Below are 24,476 nucleotides of genomic sequence, written 5' to 3'. Positions count from 1 at the left end.
TAATAGCTTGTTCAGTTAAAATGCTTATGGCCAATCGACAGAAAGTGGCATGAGCAAGGGTTTAATCTTTATTTTAAAAAATTAGGAAAAGTGTAGCTAAACATCAGGCAGGTTATAAACCCTTCTATTTTGATTCAAACCTGAAACCTATGAAGATAAACTGAAGATAATGTCTGCATTGCAATGTCTAAACTCACCACTTAACAAATACAGTATATTCTTTACATGTAGCTGGTCAGTTGATAATATTTCTAACAACCACTAGTTGAAAGACAAGTACCAACATATGCCCTTGTCATCTTTGCTGTAGTTCGACTGCAAAGATAGTTGCAGATTGCAGCTTTAAATCTGTTTCATTTCCACTGCCAATCATTCTCCTGTACTGAGCTGGTTAAACCTGTATCTACTTAGTCATCCCAGCATGACTCTTGGTTCTTTTTATGGGACATGACGTGAAAGATGTTCCTGTGTGGTCTGAGGGGGGCTCTGAAGACAAATGAGAGCCCTGCATTGAAAAAAAGAAACATTAGAGAACTCTAAGGAAGGGCAACTGCTTCCATATTTAGGGGATAAATACATGACGACAGAGTGAAGACTCTGAGAAGCCATTCTTCAGTCTGTCTGTCACTGGGACGAATCGCAGTGGTTTTGGACTATAGAAAGAAATACAATTTGAACAACAGAAGTTATGTGGCAAACAAAATCTTTCATAATCAACTTTTTAGATTTCGCTCTAAGAAACATGATGCGAAACTGTGCTCTTTGCTAGCTCCAACAGTGTTTCTGAACACGAGCCAACCCTGAAAAAGAGCCAAAGACCTTGTAATTGGTACTATTGAGAGTCTTCTGTGTGTGTGAATGAGAGTGTGTAAGAATAAGCCAGTTATATGGGAGAATTCAACATTAGGGTGGGTTGTGTCACATTCCATACTTTACTCAGCCTCACTGAACCCCCTCCTCCCCTTGGGTCTGGTTCCTACCGGCTGATTTTGTTAATTACTGTGCCTCTTTTATTCTGTGAGAATTGTGAGAAATCTCTCTCACCACCAACCCGCCCAAAACCTACACCACAGCGCCATAATCACCATTCGATTAATTAGCTTAATTAATTACATCTTAACACACAGTGCTCCAATAATAATCCCCACATCAGCATCAAAAGAAATTTCCAAGAATATAAGCTCACACCCCTCCTCGCATTTCAGCTCCTCTCTCCCCTCAACCCCTTTTTCATCTCTTCATCCTCACCACTGCTGCTTAATGTGGGACTGTACTTAGCCCACTAACTTTTAATATTTCCCCTTTCTTTTGAAAAGCCAGTGCTGCTGCACTTCTGTGTGGTAAAGCTTTGCCCACTGTGTGCACACAGACTCACTTGGGCAACATTGCAGCCTGGGAAAATGCATGTGGAGCATTGAAGTGGAGGGGAGTGGACGTGGAGGAGTGTAGGGGGGAATGGGAGAAGAGACGAGGGAAGGGCATGGTACGAGGGAGGAGGTGCGCCGTGGCAGCTGAGCTGTGAAGAAGCTAATGGGCTCTCATCCCCTTCCCACGCCCACCGCGTGTTTTCTGATGGGCACTCAAGCGGCGAGACACATATTGGTTTGGCTACCGGCACAGAACTCCAGCCAGCTTGCCTCAATACTGCTTTGCTAGGTCAATCCGGCATCTGTCTGAACTCTGGTTAGCCTGTATGTGACTTTAGGACTGGCACAGTATGAATCAGTAACCAGCCTCTAATAATGTTGATCTCATTCATGGCTGGAACAGCAATAATGAGAGATGAAAGACAGAAGCATGGCTCACAGACAGACAGTGACACTGATAAACCAAGTGGAGTGATGATCAGGGAACCACCACAAATTAATGTTTGTTCGTAACCAGCAAAGATGGGGAGGCATTAAAAAGGGAGATTCTTTGTCACAGGGCAACTGCTAAACCACAGCCTGTCACATCAGTACATCTGTACAATGTATCATGAACTATGAAAAGAGAAGGTTGTAAAAAGGGTTTCTGATTAATTTTTCATCAAATAGTTATTTCAACCAAAAGCTACAAAATTAGTAATAAAAAGGAGTTGATATGTAACATATAAGACAGAATGCATAAAAGTACATGAAGTACATTTGATAGATTAAAACTTGTCACCACAGGACAAAACACAGTATGTACCAGCACAACTAAACTAATTCAAATGTGCATAATTTAAGACAGTGTTCTGGCCCTGTGCAGTCAGTCTGGACATTATCCCCTCTGATTTGTCAGAATAAAACCCCAAGCCCCTGATTAGCTGATCCGGGGAAGCCAATTGTTTTGATTGTGCTGTGCGATGTTTGATCCGACTGTGTGGAATGTGGCGACCTTTGATCCAGTGACAACATTCAATTAGATAAGGTTAACTAAATTGACCTCTTCCACCCATGCTATTCAGCCCAGAACTGGATAAAGTATAAACAGTCTGTAAGCTTCACAGTGAATAGAGGATTAACACTGTCCACCTATGCAAAGAGTCAGCATGCCCTATCGCATTCACAGCACATACACAACATGCACTGTGTGTTTCTGCTTTACAACCAGTGAAAACTACACTAATTACCTTTCCTTCTTCTATGCGTACTAATGATGAATGAAGAATCTTAAGAATACAGCTGGTGAAGTACTTTGAGTTTGGTGGAACCTGTACTCTATCTCTCTCTCTCTAAAGAGCTTAACTTGTAATTACTCATTGTAATAACTCTGCAGTCACATAGGACTTTGAAATGATGGGAGTATACAGAACTGGAGTGGTTGTGGGGGGCTTGTGTCAGGCTCTTCACTGAATGTATCACTGACAAACATTAAAAATGAATTGCACCTTAGCGGGAAATGAATCAGGGTGCCCTGGGAATTACATTACACCCAGTAGCTGACAAGCTAGATTACTATTTTCCAGCTGCTGAAGAAACCAAGGGGCATGAATCTCCCCCTCCAACACAAAGAAGAAAACACAAAATGCAGGAACAGCTGCATATAAAAGAACTTTAGGTGTTATCTCGGTTTGAATAAAAAACACATAAAAGGTGTTTCTAAACTGGCCTTTTGAGCCCTGAAAACAGATTTCCTAAAATGTTTTCAAAATTGGATACAAGGAAATCTAAGCTTTTCAAAATCATGTGGCCTGGCATACAGCTGCTTTCACTAGTGCAAGATTTAGGCCTTATTCTGTTGTTTTGGTTAGGGCTGTACCAAACAGATCAAAATGATTTTTTGCATGTCTATTCATTCTATTGAATTCCTGCACACTTGTTGATAAAAATAAGGCAACATTATATTATTAATATTATACTATGTGTAGAATTAAACCCCAGCGGTAGCTGTGTATGATTGTTTTCCACTCATGTGATCTTATTTCCAATAACTTCAGAGATGTAATGTCCAAAACTCAAAATTTACTGAAAAAAGATAGATGTAATAATTTCCAAAAAAACATTTCACTGCTGTAAAAAACTTTTTATCTCCTGCTTGCCGCACAAAGGGAGGTATTTCAGCTCTTTCAACACTTTAGGGTAATCCCATCACAAAATATGACAACAACATTAAAAGCTTCATTCAAGAACCACAATAGAAGCTTAAAATGAAAAGAAATGACATTCAGTGCAGCCCTAGTTTTGATTTTTCAATGTGGATGCAAAACTTTTGGCCAACAACCTGAATGAAAATGTTAAATTGGGTTGAAAATGCTTGACAAATACCCAGGATTTTAAAATGTGTTGCATTAGCGCTGTCATTGAAGTTCACACCAACTGTGATAAAAGAGGCCCTCTTATAGCCAATAAAGGTGATCATTAGGTCTTTACAGAGATCATCTTAATGAAACTGATGAGCTAATATCTTCCCCACTTTCACACGGTGAAAAAGGCTAATTACTTCCCTCTTTTCTTCTGACCCTGCTCTACCTAGACGACAACTTTAAGAAGTGAAACAGCAGTGACCCAGAATGACCTCTCTTCACACTCAAAGGCTAAATCTTCATCTCTATCTCATTCACTTATACACCACCTTGATGCCTTACCCTGACAGCTACCACCAGAAAAGCCTGTAAGTTGACCACTGTGTTCCCCTAAGCTCCAGTTAGTGTAGCTTCAGACGGAGCACTTCTAAACGTTGCTGCCTTGTTACTAACACCTGTTCATATGCTATAAATTATCATATTTTTCTCACTGATTAATGTTTACATTAGCTGTTCTGGTGGTGCTTGTGTAGTTAGCTGTATTATGTTGACACTCCCTGACTTCATAACGTGCTATTTATATTCCATTTTCTGTTTGGTGTATTCTGTTACAATGACCAACTTCCCCACGAATCATTAAAGTGTCATTTGCCCTAATCTATTCTCAAGTCTAAACACAAATCCAAACCTCTGTCCATTTTGAATCTGAAACTGATATAAACTGAAAAAGTCTCAGTTGAGATGTGAAATGACCAATGCCAAATTGCCGCATGGGAGCTGTAATATCATGTAAGAGTGGAGGCTAGCCTGCACAGCAGCTTTAACCCCAGTCACACTCCAACCCAACCCCATCTCTAGCCTCAGCCCTTATCCCCTTGTACCCAATCTCTGCCCCCTGCCCCTCAGCCTCACACTCCAGCAAGGCTTTAAGCACTGTGAGAGTGGCCTAAGTAGCCCAACACTTCACAGATGAACAGCTCCAGTAATGGGCCGTGATTGACCTCAAAAGCCGGCTCTGAGTGGGTTCCCTCGGGTCTAATCTCCACATTACCTGCTCTGCTTCACACACTCTGACTGACAAGAAATGATGAGAGTGGCTGCCTTGAAGATTAAACAGATTGTTGAGGAAATTACAGGCTTCTCAAACAAATAAACAAATGGAACAACCTCTTATGGTCAAGTGTAACTGAATTAAATCCAAAATTGAGTGTGGACCCATTTTAATCTGTATGCTGTATAACCTGGAGTAGTTGTATTCTGAAAATATGTACAGTATGTTCATTGTCTCCCAGGTGTTCATAATCACTTCGAATGAAGTTTTGGTCAGGTCCCAACAGCCACAAAGCAGCTCACATCACTTGCAAGATTAGCTTAAGAAATTGCCTCTTGTGTTTTCTCACAAGGATGTACAATAAATGTATTTTTAGTACCATTTAGTCTACTGTACGTCTATCAGCCAGAGAAAGTTCAGGCCAGCAGCTTAAAGCCATCAAGCTGCTGCCTGAGACAAAGCCAGACTGTTGATTTAACACTCAATGGAGTGAGTGAACACATGCAAGGGAGGGAAAAAGAGCATGATAGATGGACATATGGAAGTACGGCAGGCCTTTGAAAGATTGTAATGAAGGAGGCTACCGAGGGAGATCCCAAAATTCACACCCCATCTCCGGTGTCAGTGCAACCCATTCAAAGGCTACAGTTCCAGAGAAAAGGCAACGGGAGCAAGTGTTTTCTATGTGTATGCATGCTTGGGTATGTGCATGCACCACTCAATGAGTGCAGTGCATGTGTTGGGTGTGAAATGGTCAGATCAAAGTCAGGTGGCGCTTCATTCCCACCTGCTCTCATTAGTCTTTGGGTGTACATACCCTGAGTACTGCAAGATCCCACCTGTTCCTGAATGCAGTGGACAGGTCTCTTAGAACACACACACACACACACACGTACGCACGCACGCACGCACACACGACTATATGGATGCTTTATACAGAAAAAGCAAAAAAGATGCTTATGTTCAACCCAGATACCAAAAAGTTGGTATACTGTGGCTACCAACTCATTTCGCATGCTGCAGTCTATTTACAAAAATCATTTAAGTTTATCAGTTATCTTGTGATTGTACTGTATTCAAGTGAATATATATATAATTTGTAAATCATTGCATTCTGTTTCTATTTATATTTTACATTGTGTGTGTGTGTGCGTGTGCGTGTGCGTGTGTGTGTGTGTGTGTGTGTGTGTGTGTGCGTGCGTGCGTGCGCGCGTGTGTGTATACAATTGCATATTCATAACTGTGCTACACGGATAACAGTATAAACAAACTGAAACATTGTCTTCCTTCCATCTGCCTGGTACAAAAACAGTAATTGAGGAGAAAACAGCTTTAATATCTATTAGAGAACTAAATATGTTAAGTATTACTGCGCCACTGGAATTCTCCAAGGATTAATTCCATGTAGCTTTCATAATTCCCTCCAATATGTTTAAATTAAGATTAAAGATCACTTTGTTCCCCTATTCCCATAGCTCCCATGGTATGGTAAAGAGATCAAAACTGGAGGGCTTTATAGGGAACATCTTTTGCTCAGCTCTCAGTGTGCTTGATTAAATGTAACATTTTGAGATCCCAGAGTTCTGAGAAAAGCATAAATCATTGTCTCGCAGCTGCTGGCGTGCCTGGGGAAAACACATGCTATCCCTCACTCTCTCTCACTCTCTTTCTTTTTGTCTTCTCTATGATCATAAAGCCCACCCGACCCTTTGGTCCCTCCTCCTCTGTTGCAAGTCAGGGTGGAGGAGGGTGGGGGTGGGGACACCTGCAGGCTGCCGCTCGCCCTGAGGTTCAGCATAAACCCCAGCTCCTCACACGCCCTCTGGCCCTCTACTCCATCACACTTGCCCCGTCCAAGGCCCCCTTAGTCTTTCCCATCCATCAGCTGTGACAGGCCCAAGACCAAGCCATGGAGGATAGTCAGCCAGTCAGCCACTGTCCAGGGATCAAAATGAACAAGCTGAGTTGAGTAACACTGATAATTTACACTCAGTGTTGCACTGAAGGTCATTCTGATTTCTGATCCTAGTGATCCTTAAGGCACTGCTCTACTCTGATTAAATTCACATATAATTTATAGATCTAATACAGGCATCGTTCCTAGTGTGTGCTAGTGAAGGATGACAAGTCCCTGGCTCTTAGATAGGTCTATGTGGAAGACTAACCTGTGCCCTTATGATCCAGCCTCCCAACCTGGATTGCTGCTTGGTTTAAATTAAAAGCAACTACCTGAGCTCTACAAGTCTGACTCCTCCCACGGCTGCCTTGCTTTCTTCTATTTGCTCCCTCACCTTGTTTTTTCATGTCATTTAATAATGCCATTGATTTTTCACTATGCACTGTGTAATAACAGAGCACACACATGGATCATGTTTGGTTCTTGCCAAAGGAGACAAAATGAAAAAGAAAATTTGGAAAATACTTGGCTATAGTGGTCCTCTGCCACTGCCAAAAGTATATTATCTCCGTTAGGTCCATCTGGAATGACTGGTCAATTAGGAGGAATCATCTGAGGACTATCACGTTGTAATGCAAAGGGTTAATGGCAAAGTATGAAATTCATATACGTCTTTGGATCTATAAAAGAGGCCATTTCAAAGCAGGGCTGCTTAGTTCTTCTGCGTTCAAACCAACGCCTTTAACTGTGTTTAATTTATTAGAATGTTCCAACCTCAACTGTGTTAAATGAAAACACATTAGTCTGGATCTGCAGGAGTTCTACAAGTGTATAGGGACTCCCTCAAACCGCCACCCCTAGCCACCCGACCCAATAATCTCTTCATTTTCTAAGCAAAGTGGAATTTTGTTTTAATTCACTAGTAAACAAATAGACAGAAAACAGATGTCACTGGCAATATTTAAAGGCACTTATCTCCTTGGTGAATTAACTTTGCATGAAAGAGAGAGCGAGATGAGGAGAAGATTAAAACATGTGTCAAAGCTGCCATTAAAATGCCGGACTATGCATTTAATTATTCAAAATATCAATAAAATAAAACATAACATTCCCTGATGTGCTTTGTGGTTTGTTCTAAAAATATTTCAGGCATACAAATGTGTCCTAGAAAGACGCCAAGACAGTGCTCTAGACTTGTGTGAAGACTTGTGATTGGCCATTAGTACAGAATTTAGCCGTCTAATAGACCTAGTATATCTTGTCAGAAGTGACGTCAGCGATAGGGTCCTTTCTGATCTCTAAAAAAAAGGGAAAATGTAAGACATTGAGGAAATCCCTTCTGGGATGAATTAGAGGATCCATAAGGAAAGTGCAGGCAATTTCCAGAGCCTGTCACATCCTCTAAGAAATGAGACAACACAGAGATCACACATACATGACCAGTGGGGAAACACTGAAGGCACTGCAGTCAATCACAAACACCGAAGCATGAAAACAAAACAGCATGGCATGTGAGTATATATATATATATATATATATATATGTGTTCAAACACTTTAGTGACTATACACTGGTAGCGTGAAGACGATTACCAATAACGCCACCCCCCCCACCCCCGTTCCTTAAATAAATATTATGCTTAGAGAATTGGGCAGACAGATCCCACAGGACAGCTGTGTGTTGCCTTGCATCCCTACAAAAACCAGAAGCGATTAATCAAAAGTAAAATAGAATATAAAAAGTTGATTGCAGCTCATTATATCTTAATGTTTTCAGTATGTTTATGGTGTAAGAAGCTAGATTTTCTCTTACGACCCTACCCGAGTTCTACACTCCATGTGTAATGATCACGCTTTAAGAATTTGCTAAATGGAATCAACAGAGCCACATGGGATGAATAAAATGTGTTTGATGCCAAGGCCAAGTGCTCCAACAATTCAGAAATGTCATGATCACAAAATGTTGAGCCTCTAAGTTGGTCCTATGGGAGCAAAGGGTGCAGCCCATTTAGAGTCGAGCTACTCCACCTTTCATCTCTGGCTGAATGAGGCGTTGCATCCATCATTCCATTAACACTGCTCTAACAGGCTCCCAGTCACCGTCTGGATGACAGCGGGGACACAGGACATGTGGACTGCCCAAAAGCTTTGATGTATGTCTGACCACCTTACAAAACACAGACCCATAAGTGACACACCAAAAAAGCCTGTGTGCACATCAAATTTGCGAGCTCTTCCTTCAGCAGCACGTTTGACACAACACATGCACGCACGCACACACACGCGCACACACACACACACATATGTTCCAATCTGGTGAAGTTGTTACTGTCAAGCCTCACTGCAGTCTCCAGTTTTGACTGTATTGACAGGTATACTGCAGATAAAAGCAACATTTCTGGCAGAAATACTGTGTGTGTGTGTGTGTGTGTGTGTGTGTGTGTGTGTGTGTGTGTGTGTGTGTGTGTGTGCGTGTGTATGCGTGTGTGTGTGTGTGTGTGTGTGTGTGAGAGACGGAGAGAGAGAGAGAGAGTGAGAGAGAGAGAGAGAGAGAGAGTTGGTCTGTGGTGCCTTGCTTAAAGATATAATACGCAACATGTCTGATGAAATTTGTCGTATTGAAATTTCATATATTTTTTTGTTGAGTTGTGTTCTTACAGTATCCTAAAAATGTTCAACTATGTTTAAACCCAGAGAAATATATGATATTTTATTTAAGGTAACAGTGCATTTCATTTGGTTACCGGTTGGCATAATTTTCAGGAGAGTGCCAGAGAGTCAGGTGGGAAGTCAGCTAACGTGACTAAACAGAGTGAAACCTTTAAAGCTTTACCTTGTCCGTTAACATTTCTGTCTGAGTCATGTCAGATAGCTTTTAATCAGCAACAGTGGTTGTTTAACAATAAAGACAACAACGCCGATGATCCCGCGCTACTTGTGTCTTTTTTTACTTTTTCATTGAGAGACCCCAAGGGACGAAATTACATACATTTAAGTGAAATTACAAAAAAGAATATTGTTCAAATGTCTTTCATTCATTGAGGTTTGTTCCTTTGCGCCCAACACAAGTAATTGAGAAATTAATCTCCTGCCAGACTTCTAAGAAAAAAAGGTACAGACATGTATACATCAGTATTCTAAAGGTGAGATTAAAATAAACTAAAAGATTAAAACACAGAAGATAGATGCAGAGTGCTTCTATCTAAAAGAAAGCAAACAAGAAGCAAAGAACATTAAACACAGAAGAAGGAAAAAAGAGGAGGGTATTGAGGCAGTGATGAGAAGTTGTGCAGGCCTCCACTGCTCCACATCTGCTGGAGATATATCCAGTGCTTCTGGGAGCCAGCCCCCCACCACCCATTCACCTTCATCTTCTGTCTCTCTCCCCCTCATTTCGCTTCCTTTTGCTCTTCTGGTTTGTGTTTGGATCAGGTTCTAATATTCAAAAATATGTACTGTCTTTATGAGCCATTGCTCTGCTGAAATAATATGCTCTCTAAATCAGAGTAATAGTCTGAGGGCGGTGCACTAAATAGAATTTAGCAGAGTTCCTAAAACTAAAAATATATATGTCTGTAAGGCTATAAAGGGTGGAACAACCCCTTGTCAGAAATACAACGTTGCTTTTAAAATCTTTCAGGAAATTTATTCAATGGCTGTCTTCACATTTATCAAACCTTGAATTGCCTATGAAATGGAAGCTTTTCCTTGCCTAACATTTTTAACTTATAGCGGTGTCTTGGCACCCTGTTCACTAGCAATGGGACAGTGATTGACTGGCTGATATTCAAACAGCAATGGAATTCCTGGTTAGGAATGATCTCCCAAATCCACTGTTGCTAAACCGTACTTACGTATCTTCTTACTTTACTACACCCCAAGCTACAGCTGTATCTTCTCCTCGCAATCTGGATCTGCCTGAGGCCAACTCTACTGCCATCTCAGTGCTGACATGTTTAAGGCCCAGGGGCCTGATGTGATTCAGAGCCTGGTTTGGGGGTTTGTGTGAGTCAAGGCCACACGATGAATCTCTGCAGCCTTGTATTAAAAGTGATGTACAGTTGTGACTCTGTAGACAACTCTGAAAACTAATACTGGAGGTGTATTGTTTTACACTGTCACCCCAGGCTTCTCTTGTATCTGCTGTTGGGTGAGACAACAGCCCAGAATGTTTTAGAGACTCACTTTTTAGTGGGCTTTTAGAGACTTGGGAGCAATTGAAGGCCAAAACATTGGAGAGACTGGGAAGAATGCACCGACCTCCAAAGGTTTCAAACTTCCCTGGGAGCCCAGCGGAGCTGCTCGATAAGAGAGCTAGGTGGAGTTGCAGGTGGGGAGGAAATGTTAGTGATGACACACTGATATTCATGGCCTCATTCACAGAAGAACCACTGCAGGAGTAATTTCAGCTTGAGAGAACACAGGAGACCATGCTGTACAGATGAGGACATACCTGGCTACTGTTGTAAATACATGAGACACTCAGTCATTAAACACACAACTTACTAAATCAAGCAACACAGCACTTTAAGCTTTGGAATCTGAATTGCATTTTTAGTCGTTTGGAAGAGCTACTGAATGATCCCACACCCTCCCCCTGAGCACACATTCATGCACCCACACACTCGCACACTGACACCAGAAATATAATCTGTGGTCTAAGGACGCAATCAAAAACTGCAACCTGACATCAGTGCAGCCTTCAACAGCAATCCTTGAGTGGTTAGCTGTTGTTAGCCAGCTCAGCCCAGCGCTGACAGAGACTAACTGCTGTTTAGAGAACTCATGCTGCCTGTAAAGAGACGAGGAGTTGCCAACCCTGCCTCAAGGATATACTGGAGTGGAAAACACTTATCGGCTTTGCTAAACAAATAACTGAAAAGGGGCATTGCGTGACATTGTGTGTGGAAGGAAAATATGACGACCTAAACAAACCGAGACTCTTGCATTAGATCACCAATAATTGAGATGGAATATGGACTACCAGTGCCTGTAACAAGTCGAAACACCACAACCACGACCGGAAAATGAGCTAAAACATTGATATATCAACACAGGATGGTGATTTGAAATAGACACAGGTTAAGTAAAAGAGGAGAGGAGAGGAGAGGAGAGGAGAGGAGAGGAGAGGAGAGGAGTTGAAATTAAAAGAAATGACAAACAAAGAAAAGAAAAGAAATGAAAAGAAATGGAAAGAAAGGAGAGATGCACATTTCACCAGTTTGTACCTGAGTTCCTGCAATCATCTCCTTGCTGAGGGACCTGAACAGAAAACGCCAGCAGGTCAGGGGCCAACAAAGATTCAGGCTTGCGAATCTCATTAAGCCAGCGGCTCATATGGAGTTCTTTGGTGTCAGATGGGCCCTGAATCAGAGGAACCAGCTTCTCCTTAACCCCCTCTCCCAAGCCTAAGAGACAAGAGTTAAGTACTAATTAGTACACAGTACAATATCCCCAATTACCAAAATGAAAAGTTATTCACATTCAGAAATGAGAAAGTCTTCTTTAATAATGTGGCCAAGAGGACACAACAAATATGAAAGCAAGAGCTTGTCTTGAATGCTTTTAGGGATCACAAAAACTTTTATCTGAATCACTTTATGACCTGAGTTAAAGATATTTTCAAAGTTGAAATGAAGAATATGCAGTGGTGAAAAAGCATTACATTGATTATTGATTTACCTATGCTGCAACAGGTCCTTTTTCTGACTGTGCAGGCGTATAAGTCACTATATGTAATTTGTGTTTTAGTGTCTTTAACTAATAATACGAGGGGTACAGAAAGTGGAGACACTTTGTGCCGAAAGGTTTTTAATAATCAAGTAACTTTGTTAAAACAATTTCCAACATATGAAAAAAATTCAATTAATTTAAACTGTAAATCAATAGTTTGGGTCAAAGCAACTTCAGGACAACCAAAAAACACAATATCATCTGTGTCAAAACTTCAAGTGAAGTGAAGTGAAGTTTCAGTGTTCCTGAAAATCATAACAAATATGCCAAACAGAAAAAATGCTTTGACAAAAGAAACAGCAGTCGCAAGGAAAAACTGACAGGAATATAATGTAGCAGCACAGTAATTTGAGTGTTGACAAAAACAGTGCTACTGACCTTATTGACTTGTTGCTGTGTTTGCAGTGTTGATTTATCTATCTCATAACTTAAACTCCTAATGTGCATATTATTTTATGCATCCCCTATGGATGGTAATTTTGAAATAAGAAAATTAATTGCACATTCTTTTTTTTCTTTGTATTTCTATGTTGACAGCTGCAATAGATCTTATAATCTGTCTGACATCATGTGTGCAGTTTGACCTTGTAAACTCTGTGCTAAGACACTAGCTCCAATAACATCCCTGCCATCAAAGACATGGCCGGAGCCCAATGACAGCGCCCCAGGAGAAAACAGCAACTGAATCACACAGCTGGACAGAAATCAAGATAAAGATTGAGTGGTAGAGAGAGAGAGAGAGAGAGAGAGAGAGAGAGAGAGAGAGTCAGACTGGAGTGTGTAAACGTATAACTTAAGGAAAGTCAAAGAAGAGTCTAGTCGGTCTCACTCTCTCCCTCCTACACAGGCAGTAAAGTTTTAACAGGGCACAGCTGCACACACCTGGGGTCCTGGCGCACACTTTTACAGCTCCCACGGTTCCTGAGGCGCATTTCACCGTCGCAAGGCTGCAGAACTTCAGCTCCAGGTTTTGGACCGAGCCCTCGAGAGTCGGTGACGGGCCTGGAGACTTCACACCTAATAAAAAAAAAAAACAAGTGAAAATGAAGTGCAGTCCGGCAGGTTTAAACACCGCTGCCGTGGCTTCGTTAAACACTTGATTGGCCTTTAATTGTTCTTGACCCCTTTCTTTCCCTCTGTTTCTCTCAAAATTTCTGGAAAACCAGGTGCTCTTAGACACAGATATCACCAACACCAGGCAGAGTGTGTTGCATTTATCTCCGCTCTGGCAGAGATAATAGTGGTGCCCTCTGTTTCCAAGGTTAAACTGTTGTTGTGTTTCTATACCATGAGAAATATGTCAAATAAAAACACATTTGGATATTATAGCAAGCTGTAAAAGTTTGCTACAACATACTGTAAGTGAACAATCCCCCAAAGCAAATCAAAATAACACTTTTTACTGTAATAAATGACCGGCCTTTATTAGCACTTGACTTCAGTCCCTAGTAAATGTTTTGCATGTGAATGTGTGAATTTATCTGAGTACAAGCTGACAGGGGTGCATTTTATTCATATTTTTTTCTTCTGGATTGAAAGCTTCCTATGAACACATGTACAGTATACTGATGGGAGTTTGGATACACTTCAGCAAAGTCCCGACATCATAGCCATATTGTTTTAAGCAGGTGCCCAGGAAGGATATTAAAAGAGACAAAAAACCCTTAAATTGTCAAGTACTTGTTCTAACTGTTTTACAAGTTCCCTGTAAATCTACTACTTGAACATTTTAAGTTAAATAACAGGGGCCATTAGGAGTATGAGTAAGAGGCCAATATAAAGGAAATATCTTTCCAAAACAATATCCAATACAGTCACGTCGGTATCCAGCTTAGTGTCAACTACAACTCACCTAAAACCAGCATTACATCACAGGAGCCTCAAGTGCTCTTCACTCTATGATTATTTCTCTTAATGGCAGCTTAGTGTGGAAGAACCTTCCATCTGCCATCTTTCCAAAATGAAACCGTTTGCACCGTGGTAAGGAACGGGGGGGGCGGGGGGATTACACACTTGCCATTATGATATGTCAATGTTATTTCTATGGTGAGAGGCTATTTCAAACACATAACAGGAGGGGGAGGGAGAAATAGCTGGATGGCTAAAAGATACTGTAAAGTTTAAGGAGTTCTGTGCCAAACCGCCTGTTGAGAGAAGAGAGGAGGATCCATCCATCACATGCTGCATTCTTCCAGTGAGCTGGAGCTGTCCGAGGGAATCACATTAAATTCTTACATCACCTGTTCCAATAAGGCTTTACTTCTTAAAATACTCCCCTCTTACAGTGATAGCACTTCATTTCCTACAAGTGTCCACTGCATTTTTTTGAATGAGTTTACAACTCAGTAGGGGCTTCCTCTGTCAAATGCTGGCCCACTGATTCTAAGATCAAATTCAGAAAGGCAGAACAAACAAAACAGAAACTCACACAAATACAATATAAAAATGATGAAGAAAAAAATTAAACAGATGGATTAATACCAGGTACTTATTGCCTACCAGTGAGTGAGAGGGTTTGTATTAATAAGGCAAAGTAGCCGTGCTACAAGAGAGGCTATGTAAGCACAACAGGTCATTATTGGCAACAGCTCCTGAAGCCACCAGGAAAAAGTTGTTCTGGACATCAAAAGGCTTTCTTTCATCCACATTCACTTCCTCTCTGACTTTCCATCTTATATTTCTTACTATATAACTCTTCTACCCGTTTTCTCCCACAAACTCTTTTTACTCTCCACCTCTCTTCTCCGAGTTTCTCTGTGTGTTCGTGTTTGGTCTGATTACTACTGGTCACATTTTTGGTAACTTAGGTAAGCCACTATCTGGATGCCGCATAAACAAAAGTAACTTGGGCAGGTACGGTTTGACCAAAATTAGTACATTTTTGTTTGCAGCTGTTTATCCCCATCAACTAACAGTTTGAAGGTAGTTTTAACGGCAGGCAGTGGGAATACAGGAAAACTTAAGTACACACATATACACACACACAGCACATTAACCAAGGGAATTACTGGCAATTGCTAAAATCCCTAACCACTGACTTCCCTCCTCTCCCCATCTCAGACAAATTACCCAGCAACCTCTTCACCTGCTGTCTGAGAGGCCCTCTATCAGCCCAGATGGAAGATGGGAACGTTAATAACCCTCCCTCTGTCTCTCTGCCTGCTACTTAATGTATCTGCAGGTCAAGCAGAGCAGTGCTGCGTGTCTCTCTGTGGCTTTGGTTACCTGCTTCTCCATCGGCTTCCTCTGTCTATAGGACAGATTTTCTAATAACAAAGCTACACAGTGTAGTGCATGCATAAATATCCAACAAAAACAAATTACACCAATGTCAAAATGATCAGCAGTTTCTGTTTCAAGCTAGTGATATTATTTAAGATTTGAGACCATGAGGATAATTTATATATTTTTAGTCTCTCCTTCCCACTCTTGTGTGTTGGTTTTTCAAACATACAAGTACAGAGGTGTGACAAATTATCCTCTTGATGTACTCATTCAGCTAAAAAATAAGCCCATTGTGTAGCATATTGTTTCAGAAAACTGTTAAAGCAATGTTTTGTTCCTAATTTTAAAGTCTGAGCCATCAAAGGCTATCAAAAGTCCTTTTTCCTCATTCCTCTTCAGGGAGCATGTGTGCGCGACTGAGTTTATATGTTCGTGTGTGCTAGGCACACACTGTTTATTGAAATAACATTAATCTATGGTCCATATGATCTATCATCATGGTCTGTTAAAGGGTTAGTGTAAGTGTTTTTGTTTAGATGTTTTCGATGAGTTTAAGAATCGGATTCAAAAAGATTATTTAAAAAAAGAAAAAAATTTGGGTTACTGACCATTTTAGCATCTGCTCTCCTTAATATATGCACATACAGATTCACATATACACAGTAAACACATATTTGATGTGATCCAGTACCAGGGGGAAAGATAGAGAATGACAAAGGCACTACATAAAGCTAGACTTCCCTTCCTGGAAACAATAGTTTACATACATTTGCCATAAAAGGATTGCACCAGACATTTGGCTACATTATTGAGTGTGTCTCACTGAACCTTAAAACACATGACCAATCTATCTTAAAAAGAACAGACCACTGTAGAGAATGGATATCCAGACCCAGTGACAATTTGGTCTTTTTCAGTGCTGAAGGAAAAATGATTGCAACAGTGACGAGAAGGCCTTCACACACACTGACTGCTCCCTTGAGTACTTCATTCTTTCTGGAAAAGATGGAGATGTTAAAAGAGCAAACCAATCTGGATCACGACAGGGGTCATTCCTTCCACTGTTTGCTCTTTGATAAATAGCACTAGGGGTATCACTATAACATTTCCCCCGTTTGCCCACGTAGATGTCCTAAAGGGCACGGTGCACCTGCTGGGGTGGTGCTTGTTGCGTGGGGGGGCTCTGGACAATGTTTTGTCCAGCTGTTAGACTATAAAAAAGCAGGGTACACAGGAAGAGGAAAAGCACTGTGGTTGGTAGTTTGTCGACTTAACAGTGGTATTCAGCTTGGTTTATGTGTGTAAGATACATTAGTGTGTGCATTACGGCCAGACGTGTGTGTGTGATTTCCTTGTTTCTTTGTGTGACTGAGTGAGTGAACGTGTGTGGTGTTGTTAGTCTTCAAGCAAGGGCAGGTGCAAGAAGTACATAAACACACAGCTAGGGGCCAGAGGCTACGGCACTCCATCAAACACTGTGAGGGCAACCATGGGCAGCTGGGTTTGCCATCCTGAGGAGAGTGTGGAAAATATTAAGGGAAGGAAAGACGGATGGTCAGTTAAGAAATACTTTAGTAAAAAGGAAAAGATAAAAAGAGAAAGCACGCATTGATGGGGCAGTATGGGATGTGGAGGCAGCATTTTTGCTTCCTGCATACCTCAATAGTTGGCTTGCACATGTGTCAGTATGTCTGTGGGTGTATGTGTGTGCGCAGGACATCTGCAGACTTGAAAGCCATGTTTTACACATTCCAACATGTCCTGCTCTCACTGCATTGAGGAATGGTATGGGAAAGTTGTCTGCCTATAACACTGGACCAGGCAAACTAGAAGCACAGTGTTTAGCTGGCATTCACAAAACACTTGTAATAATATTGTACCTCAGAAACACCAAGCAATTGTTATTTCTAATTAGGGCTGGGGAAATATATCGATATTATATCATTATCATGATATCAGACTATATACAGTATCATCTTAGATTTTGGATCATGTAATATTGTGATATGGCATGAGGGTAATATAGGCTAAAAATACTATTATTATACAAGTACTAGTATTATTTTCAGGCCACATGGCCTAGCCCTTTTTCTAATGCTAGGGAAACATTTTTTCAATCAAATATGCCAGGACATTCACATGGGAACAATTCAATGTTTTTAAAAGTTATAAGAAGAAGGAGAAGCTCTTAAAATGTAGAAAACATCTAGAGGAGTCCAGTTAAGAGCTTTTGTAGAACCTGTAACTGTCTCTACTTCTAGAGGTGAGGCCTAAAAACTAACAATATCTGGCGGTTGGTCGATGCATACTACAAGAGCCCCCACCCGCCAACCTACCCCAGAAAAAGCTGAAGCTGAAATGGAAAAAGAAGAAGGTATACAGACTGCAACTTTTGCTAAAACACCTTTAAAATCTGTTTTTTGATTCAAGTTATTGCACCCCCAGTCCACACAGTCACATAGTCATGAGATAAGAGTTCCACTTTTCAGAAAACATATCCTTGTATTCATGCATCAGGGATCAGTTTTATATGTGATGATGATTGGCTAACGAGAGGATGTACAGTATCACACAGACAGACAGAGAAGGAAAGAGAACCTAATGTACTAAAAGCTCCAAGTCTGGCAATGGGCCCACAGCAGCAATGGGGCTGAAAGAAAAAGAGGTAGACATAGACAAGTTGGGTCGACCAAAAGCAGCCAGCTGAGCCATTAAGTGCTGATGCAGAAACAATAACTGTCTCTCCTAAGTCAGGAGGGGTTGAAGTAGAAGCAGTAAGTAGGAGCAGGAGGTCTGCTGGCAACTTGCCCAGTGACTGACACACAGCAAAAATACAGACACATGCAGAGAGAGTAAGACAGGAAAACAGACAAGGTGAACCAGGAGTGGTTTGTCCAGCAGTTAAAGCTGAAGAGAGACTACCTTTGGCAGTGGGTAAACACAATTCTGCAGAGGAGACTCGTCACTTCTAAAATCTAATCCCTATACAACCAGAAAATGATTCTTAGGATAGTCGAGACTCAAGAATCATAAAAGTAACTTTAAATGTCGAATGCATTAAATGTCCATAAAAAGCTCCTTGAAGGTTTGTGATATTTTCTTAAAAAATGTTTTGGCTACTTTCTACCAGCAACTGACAAAAACACTAAATCAAGCAAACAAGTGTCTACACACACACACACACACTAAAATGCTTCTTCCTATGAGGCAGCACACTGAATGGAGGTTAGAGTGGTGGAGTATGCAAGTGGTACTTGCTGCCTATAAGGGTCATGGTATAAAGACAGTGATGGGGTGTAAGTAAGTGCTGGTGGTAGCGGAGGTTGGGGGTCTAATTTCCATGATTACCATCCCCTCCAGGTGCTGCCTGCCTTTCCGTCTGCCCACTAAAGCAGTGACACATGTTCTCCACACATTGAAACCTTGGTTCTCTCTGCCACCGAATTACCACAATTAAGGAATATTCAGGCGGAAGCAATTTAGCTTTGGCAATTTGGGGGTGGGGGGGCGAAAGAGTTATAAAACAAGTCAGAGAGATAGATAGGGTAAGAGAAAGTAAGAGAGTAAGAGAAAAAGGAGCGACAGATGTTCGAAGAGTGATAGAGAAACACGTGCTGTGACATAGAGGATTCCCGCATTGCCACTTGTAAGGAGACGATTAGCCAGTGGTGAGATGGGCCATTAAAACACAGTTCTGGATGAGAGAGCCTGCCTCTCAATCTCCCATATCCCCAGCCTAATGCTGCCCTGACAAATTTGGTAAGCATAAGAAACAGGGGCATTCTGGCTTTGAAGTAGCAGCCAGGATGGAATGCCAGTGTGGTTCCACCATGAGAGAGATGCTCAAAACTACAGACCGCAGCTAATGACGCTAAACCAGCCCCTTCGTCACTGAAATGTAACTCTGGATTACGGCTCTCTCGCTGACTCTCAAGATCTTTCGGACTCTATAACTCACGGAGGTTCTTTTTCTCAGGCTTTCTCCCCCTCTCTCCTCTTCCCTTATGGAAGAGAATTAAAGAGAAACCAAGCAGAGAGTTCTTGTTTATCAATAATCCACTGAGATCAATATTTATGTCTCAGCTTTGCAGAGGCTGACTGTGTCTGTGTGTGGTGGTAGCCAAGACGTGACTGGGGTTTGGGGCTGCTGAGGCACTTCAATGGGAGTTACAGTGGAAATTTATGGCCTTGTGACGTGGAGCTATGTGCTCAGTCGGCACAAGTCACTGCCCTTAGATGGGACGGTTGGCTCACAGCAGGGAGCCAGCTCTGCAGACACTACCAGATGACATAAATACAAACAGATTTATTTGGGGCTGTCATTGATTCAGGGCTTAGTAACATTCAGAGCAGTCTGCTGTGGCCACTTTAAAGCCCATTCTACTTACAGTGCAGTTTATTTAATGTTTCAGAGATGATCATTGCTTTGTGTCTACGCTTACTTTTAAAACATGTTAGACAGTTATTAAGCTACTCAATTAATTATCAAATTAACACTCCTTTCACTGTATCCTTTATGATTCATATTCCGTATATCATTATTTTTGGACGAAAGTAAAGGCTTGTGTTTAATCAGTCTCTCCTTTAATGTCTTTTCTGTTTCATTGATGGTGATTTCCTGATGCGACAATTATTTTCTTAATTTATTAGATGACTAATATAAACAACCCGGCAGTTGAGGCACTGTTTAAAAACAGAATGCAATTATTTACAAATGAACTGTGTTTACCAACAAAGTGTTGGTGAGGATGTACTAATATCCTTCAGACAATCATGTGTTGCAAATTCACAAAAATAATATAATAAAGTTGATAAAGAAGAATTGCTCATAAAAAGTTAATAAAAAGTTGATAAAGCAAAACATTATATACATTTCTTTTTGTTGTTTTCAACTGACTGTATGTCAAAAAGGATTCACAAACTATCACTCTGTCCAAAGAGCATCCAAATTTCTTTGGAATTGGGGTTAGAATATCTGTAAATGCAGAGCCTTCACTTTCGCATATCTGACCTAACAGTTCATACCTTGCTATAATTGTACTCTGCAAGCCTGACTTGTCTTCCTAGCTCTGTTTAATACATTATCTAATGATGACACATTGTAGAGGCCTACAAGTCTTTACCATGGTAACATTTCATTAAACCACAGGTGCAGGGGGATTTCATATCATATTTCGGTTTACCCTCGACGAGGGAGAGTCGGGAGTCAAGTGTTACAGCTCTTACTGATGAAAGCTTAAATTTACAGAAACGTTGCTCGTTGCATTGTTCAACTAACTAAACTGCCCCCTTCAACTACCAATGACCAACCAGGTTTCTTAAAAGCATGACAGATCTTTGAGATCAGCTACCAATTTAAGTGCTATACTGTGCCAGTGTTATATTGGATTTAGTGCTAAGTGTAATGATGCCTCTGTGAAACCATCAATGATTCATATCAGAGAGCAAAACTCAAAAGCTGGACGCGAAAATCAGGCTTCCAGATCCTGTACTGGGATCATCCACGTCCTCCAACATGCCTGGAATCAAGTCTTATTTCCCATGACAGAAAAGTGGGCTACTATTCAAACAAACAGAGAGAGAAAATCCTTGGCGGACTCTCAGTTGACTTCTGATTTCTTTTGAATATCATCTTCTTCCAGAAGCCAGCGGACAGTGTGAAGAAAAGGGGAATGATGAATGGAGAATCATGGTGAGAAATGACAAGCCTGATGTCCCCTGATGAGTGTCTGAAGTCACCAACCACAAGGGGGAGATATGTGTGTGTCTGTATGTTATTTTTTATCTGAATGTGTATGTGCTTGGTGAAAGTCTCAAGTCAACTTGAGATGTTGTTGGACTGAGGAGCAGACCTCAGGCACTTTATATTCCTATCATCCCATTAAATATATAAATATCCATGTAATCTGATGTCCAATTGTGGGACAACCCTACACAACAAATTTCTGTTTTGCATTGCCTCCACTGGCTTCTCTCATTCGCTGTGCAGTAAAGTAAGCGACAGACAAAGAGCAGCAAGCAGCAGGGAGACAAAAGAAAAGAGGAAGGCCCGAGTCTGGATTGGCTTAAAACATCATCACAATCTGCCTGGAGTGGAGCGAGGGCCGTCTGTAGCTCATTGAAGTTTTCATTGACAAGAGCCGTCTCAAGTTCCATCCAAGATTTATTTATCGGTTCTCTGATGCTGACACAACGTGTTTTTAATGTCAGGAATACGGTTGCGTATGGATGAAAAAGCCCTCTTTCTTTCCTTTCCTTCCTGCTTCTTCCTGCCCTGATGTCAATCCGTGAGGCAGACAAGTAGACAGGCAGAAATTTCTCTCAAACCAATAAGTTACCTCTTCAAAGAAGTATGGATACTTGATTGAGGGGCCAGGCCATGCTGAAACAGACATCTCAGGGTTTTCATTAAGTTTCCCATCTCTTAACTGACATTTGTGACAACCACAGACCATGAAAAAAGGCTTATCCCCTTCCTTCTTTCACTTTCATTGTGGAACAATGAAAAAGGACTATCAAAATAATCTCCATGAGCTAAGTGTATGGGTCCATTATATGACAGGGCAAAGCTGCATGTTCCTCTGGCTTGCCTTGATTAATAGATGGGAGACATTAAGGTTGAGAGTAAGAAGGTCTCGTCAGCCAAAATCTGCACAGGAAAACAGTGAAAAACTGAGCAGAGAGCAATCTCCCCTGTTCAGTATCACAGGCAAGACTATGCTACCAACAGCTGCATTATGGGCGAATGAGAGAGAAACACCAAGGAGGGCGAGAGAGAGGGAGAAAAGATAGACGGGTAAGTTCTGGGACCAGACAACATTAAATGCACAGCATACCAGGGATTAGTTTCTGGAGGTGACAGAGTGATATGAAAATGGACACTTTTTCCCCTCCAATAACACAGAGCTATTACCGACACTTATTATGCCACAGCGTCACAGGGGGATTTGCGTCAGACCCATGCTTCTGAAGGCAGTTAGATCACAGGGATGTGAACTGCTGGCCATGACAGGAGCAGCCTTTTTCATGCAGTGCAAAAATGCGTAAAAACTGTTGTTGACATGGCCTTCTAAGAGACTGCATTTGTTTCCAAGCAATGGGAAATATCAGTGTGAAGAAAAGTATAAATAAGTCTCCCTGACGTAATCTTAAATAGTCCTGAGTCTTTTTTCTACTTTTTTCTCCCAAACCAGCCATTCCCCACTGTATATGTAGGGGGAACTTGTAAAAACAAAAGACTTGTTTTAATAATGATACCGTTATGAGTGAGAGCATAAGTCCAGGGCTATTATTATCAACATGCTTCTAGTCGCTATGCAGTGAGAGCATAGGCTCATTGTATCAAAACATTCCTGCCGTCATTTGCCTTAAATGGGATCATACTCTTTGAGTTCAGAAGTGTATATAGGATTTGCTAATGATGGAGGTGGGCATGCATCTGTGCATATTCACATCTCTTTACGATCCGTGCGTGTGTGTGTGTGTCTGACCTGACACTCAATTAGTTGCAGAAGCTGGGTTTAATAAAGAGAACCAATGGCCAGTTGTGTTTCTGGGCACTGAGGTCTACCCCACACTCTCAATCTCCTCATTTCCTTCTTTCTGTCACTTTTCCCTTCAACCTTTATTTTTTTTTTCTCTCTTTCATTTTTCATTCTGCTCATTATATCGTTGACTCTCTCTCTGCCTCTTCCTCTGTTCTTTCTCCCCTATATCTGTCATGCTAAAGTTATGTCACAGCTCGTATATCACCCAGAAATCATCTAGAGCACGTCTGGTGACCACCACCAACCAACCAACCCCCCGCCCCCTTGTCCTAGTCCAGACCACCACAGAGCTATGTGGCCAGAAAACCAGCTGTGGTAGCTGCATTAAAGCTGAATCCATCACTGGTGGAAATGACAATTATATGCTGATTTAAATGACCTTCATCTCTTATCTTTCAAAATGCAGCACTTTGCAAGAAATTTAACAGGGAAGCAAGTGCATGAAAAAAAAATGTGCTCAAGACTTTCTGCTCTAAAGGGCAACAGTTCAGACTGTAGAAAGTTAATAGCGCTGGCCTAAGTTTCTGCTCCACTTCCTTTTGCCAACTTCGTCGTAGATCCTGCACTTGTCCCAGAATGGTTGATTGAGGGAGGACAATGTTCAGGAAAAGCCTGGTGATGCCAGTCAACAGCTGAGCCTGGCTCAAATGTAGGGGAAAATTATTGATTCATTTATGCTTACTGTAGCTTTCACTCTGACATGGCAAAGAAACCAAAACCTATTTTTCTCGAGAAAATTTCAGTTCATCATGGAGAGTTTGTGGTGGATGTCAATGACCTAAAAATCAATAAATCAACTATTACTCAACTACACTTTCAGGCAAATAAAACATGCAGGAAAAACAGGCTGTGAAGCATTTCTACCACTGGCTATGTTTAAAAGCAATGGCCAGGCACTGTCATCCATCTTTTATAATGAGCTGTCTAAAGTTACTCTAAGTCTGGAGCATCCCAGGCCTTCTGGGTGTCTTCTAGAGGGTTTATTGTCACGGATTCAAGGATGCAACAAAGACTACTTTCATATTTCTGTTGGATAAGCAAGACAAGTAGCAGAAATACAAAAAGCACACACACAGGTAAGCAGCATGCAAACAGGTGAATGCATGTGCACAACTATTAATACACATACAGTAGAGTTGTATTATCACTATCACACAGTCAAAATATGAGCAATTCTTACAATACATGGGAAAAAGATCACTGGGTCAAATTCCCTCAGTCGGAGTTATACCATTTCTAGGTTTAAGAGCTCTCTGTGGCTCATCACTATGTACTGAGCTATAAATACATCTGTTGAAATAGAAAAACTCAGGTC

At 41.2% G+C, this 24,476-nt stretch overlaps 1 protein-coding gene across 3 annotated transcripts in view; it reads right to left on the bottom strand.

Moving 5' to 3' along the window:
* vps13b (vacuolar protein sorting 13 homolog B) overlaps positions 1 to 24,476 on the bottom strand; it is a 347,536-nt gene that overhangs the window by 241,816 nt on the left and 81,244 nt on the right. For all 3 annotated transcript variants that reach the window (XM_084357862.1, XM_084357860.1, XM_084357861.1), the window contains exons 18-19: positions 13,272 to 13,406; positions 11,885 to 12,064 (exon numbers count right to left, since the gene is read on the bottom strand). In XM_084357862.1, coding sequence (XP_084213988.1) covers positions 11,885 to 12,064; positions 13,272 to 13,406 — 315 coding nt within the window. The remainder of the gene's footprint in view (positions 1 to 11,884; positions 12,065 to 13,271; positions 13,407 to 24,476) is intronic.

Source organism: Pagrus pagrus (assembly GCF_965226575.1).
Source record: "Pagrus pagrus genome assembly, chromosome: 7".
Classification (NCBI taxonomy): Eukaryota; Metazoa; Chordata; class Actinopteri; order Spariformes; family Sparidae; genus Pagrus; species Pagrus pagrus.
Note: the sequence above shows the minus strand (reverse complement) of the source record. Positions and strands in the feature narration are given on the sequence as shown.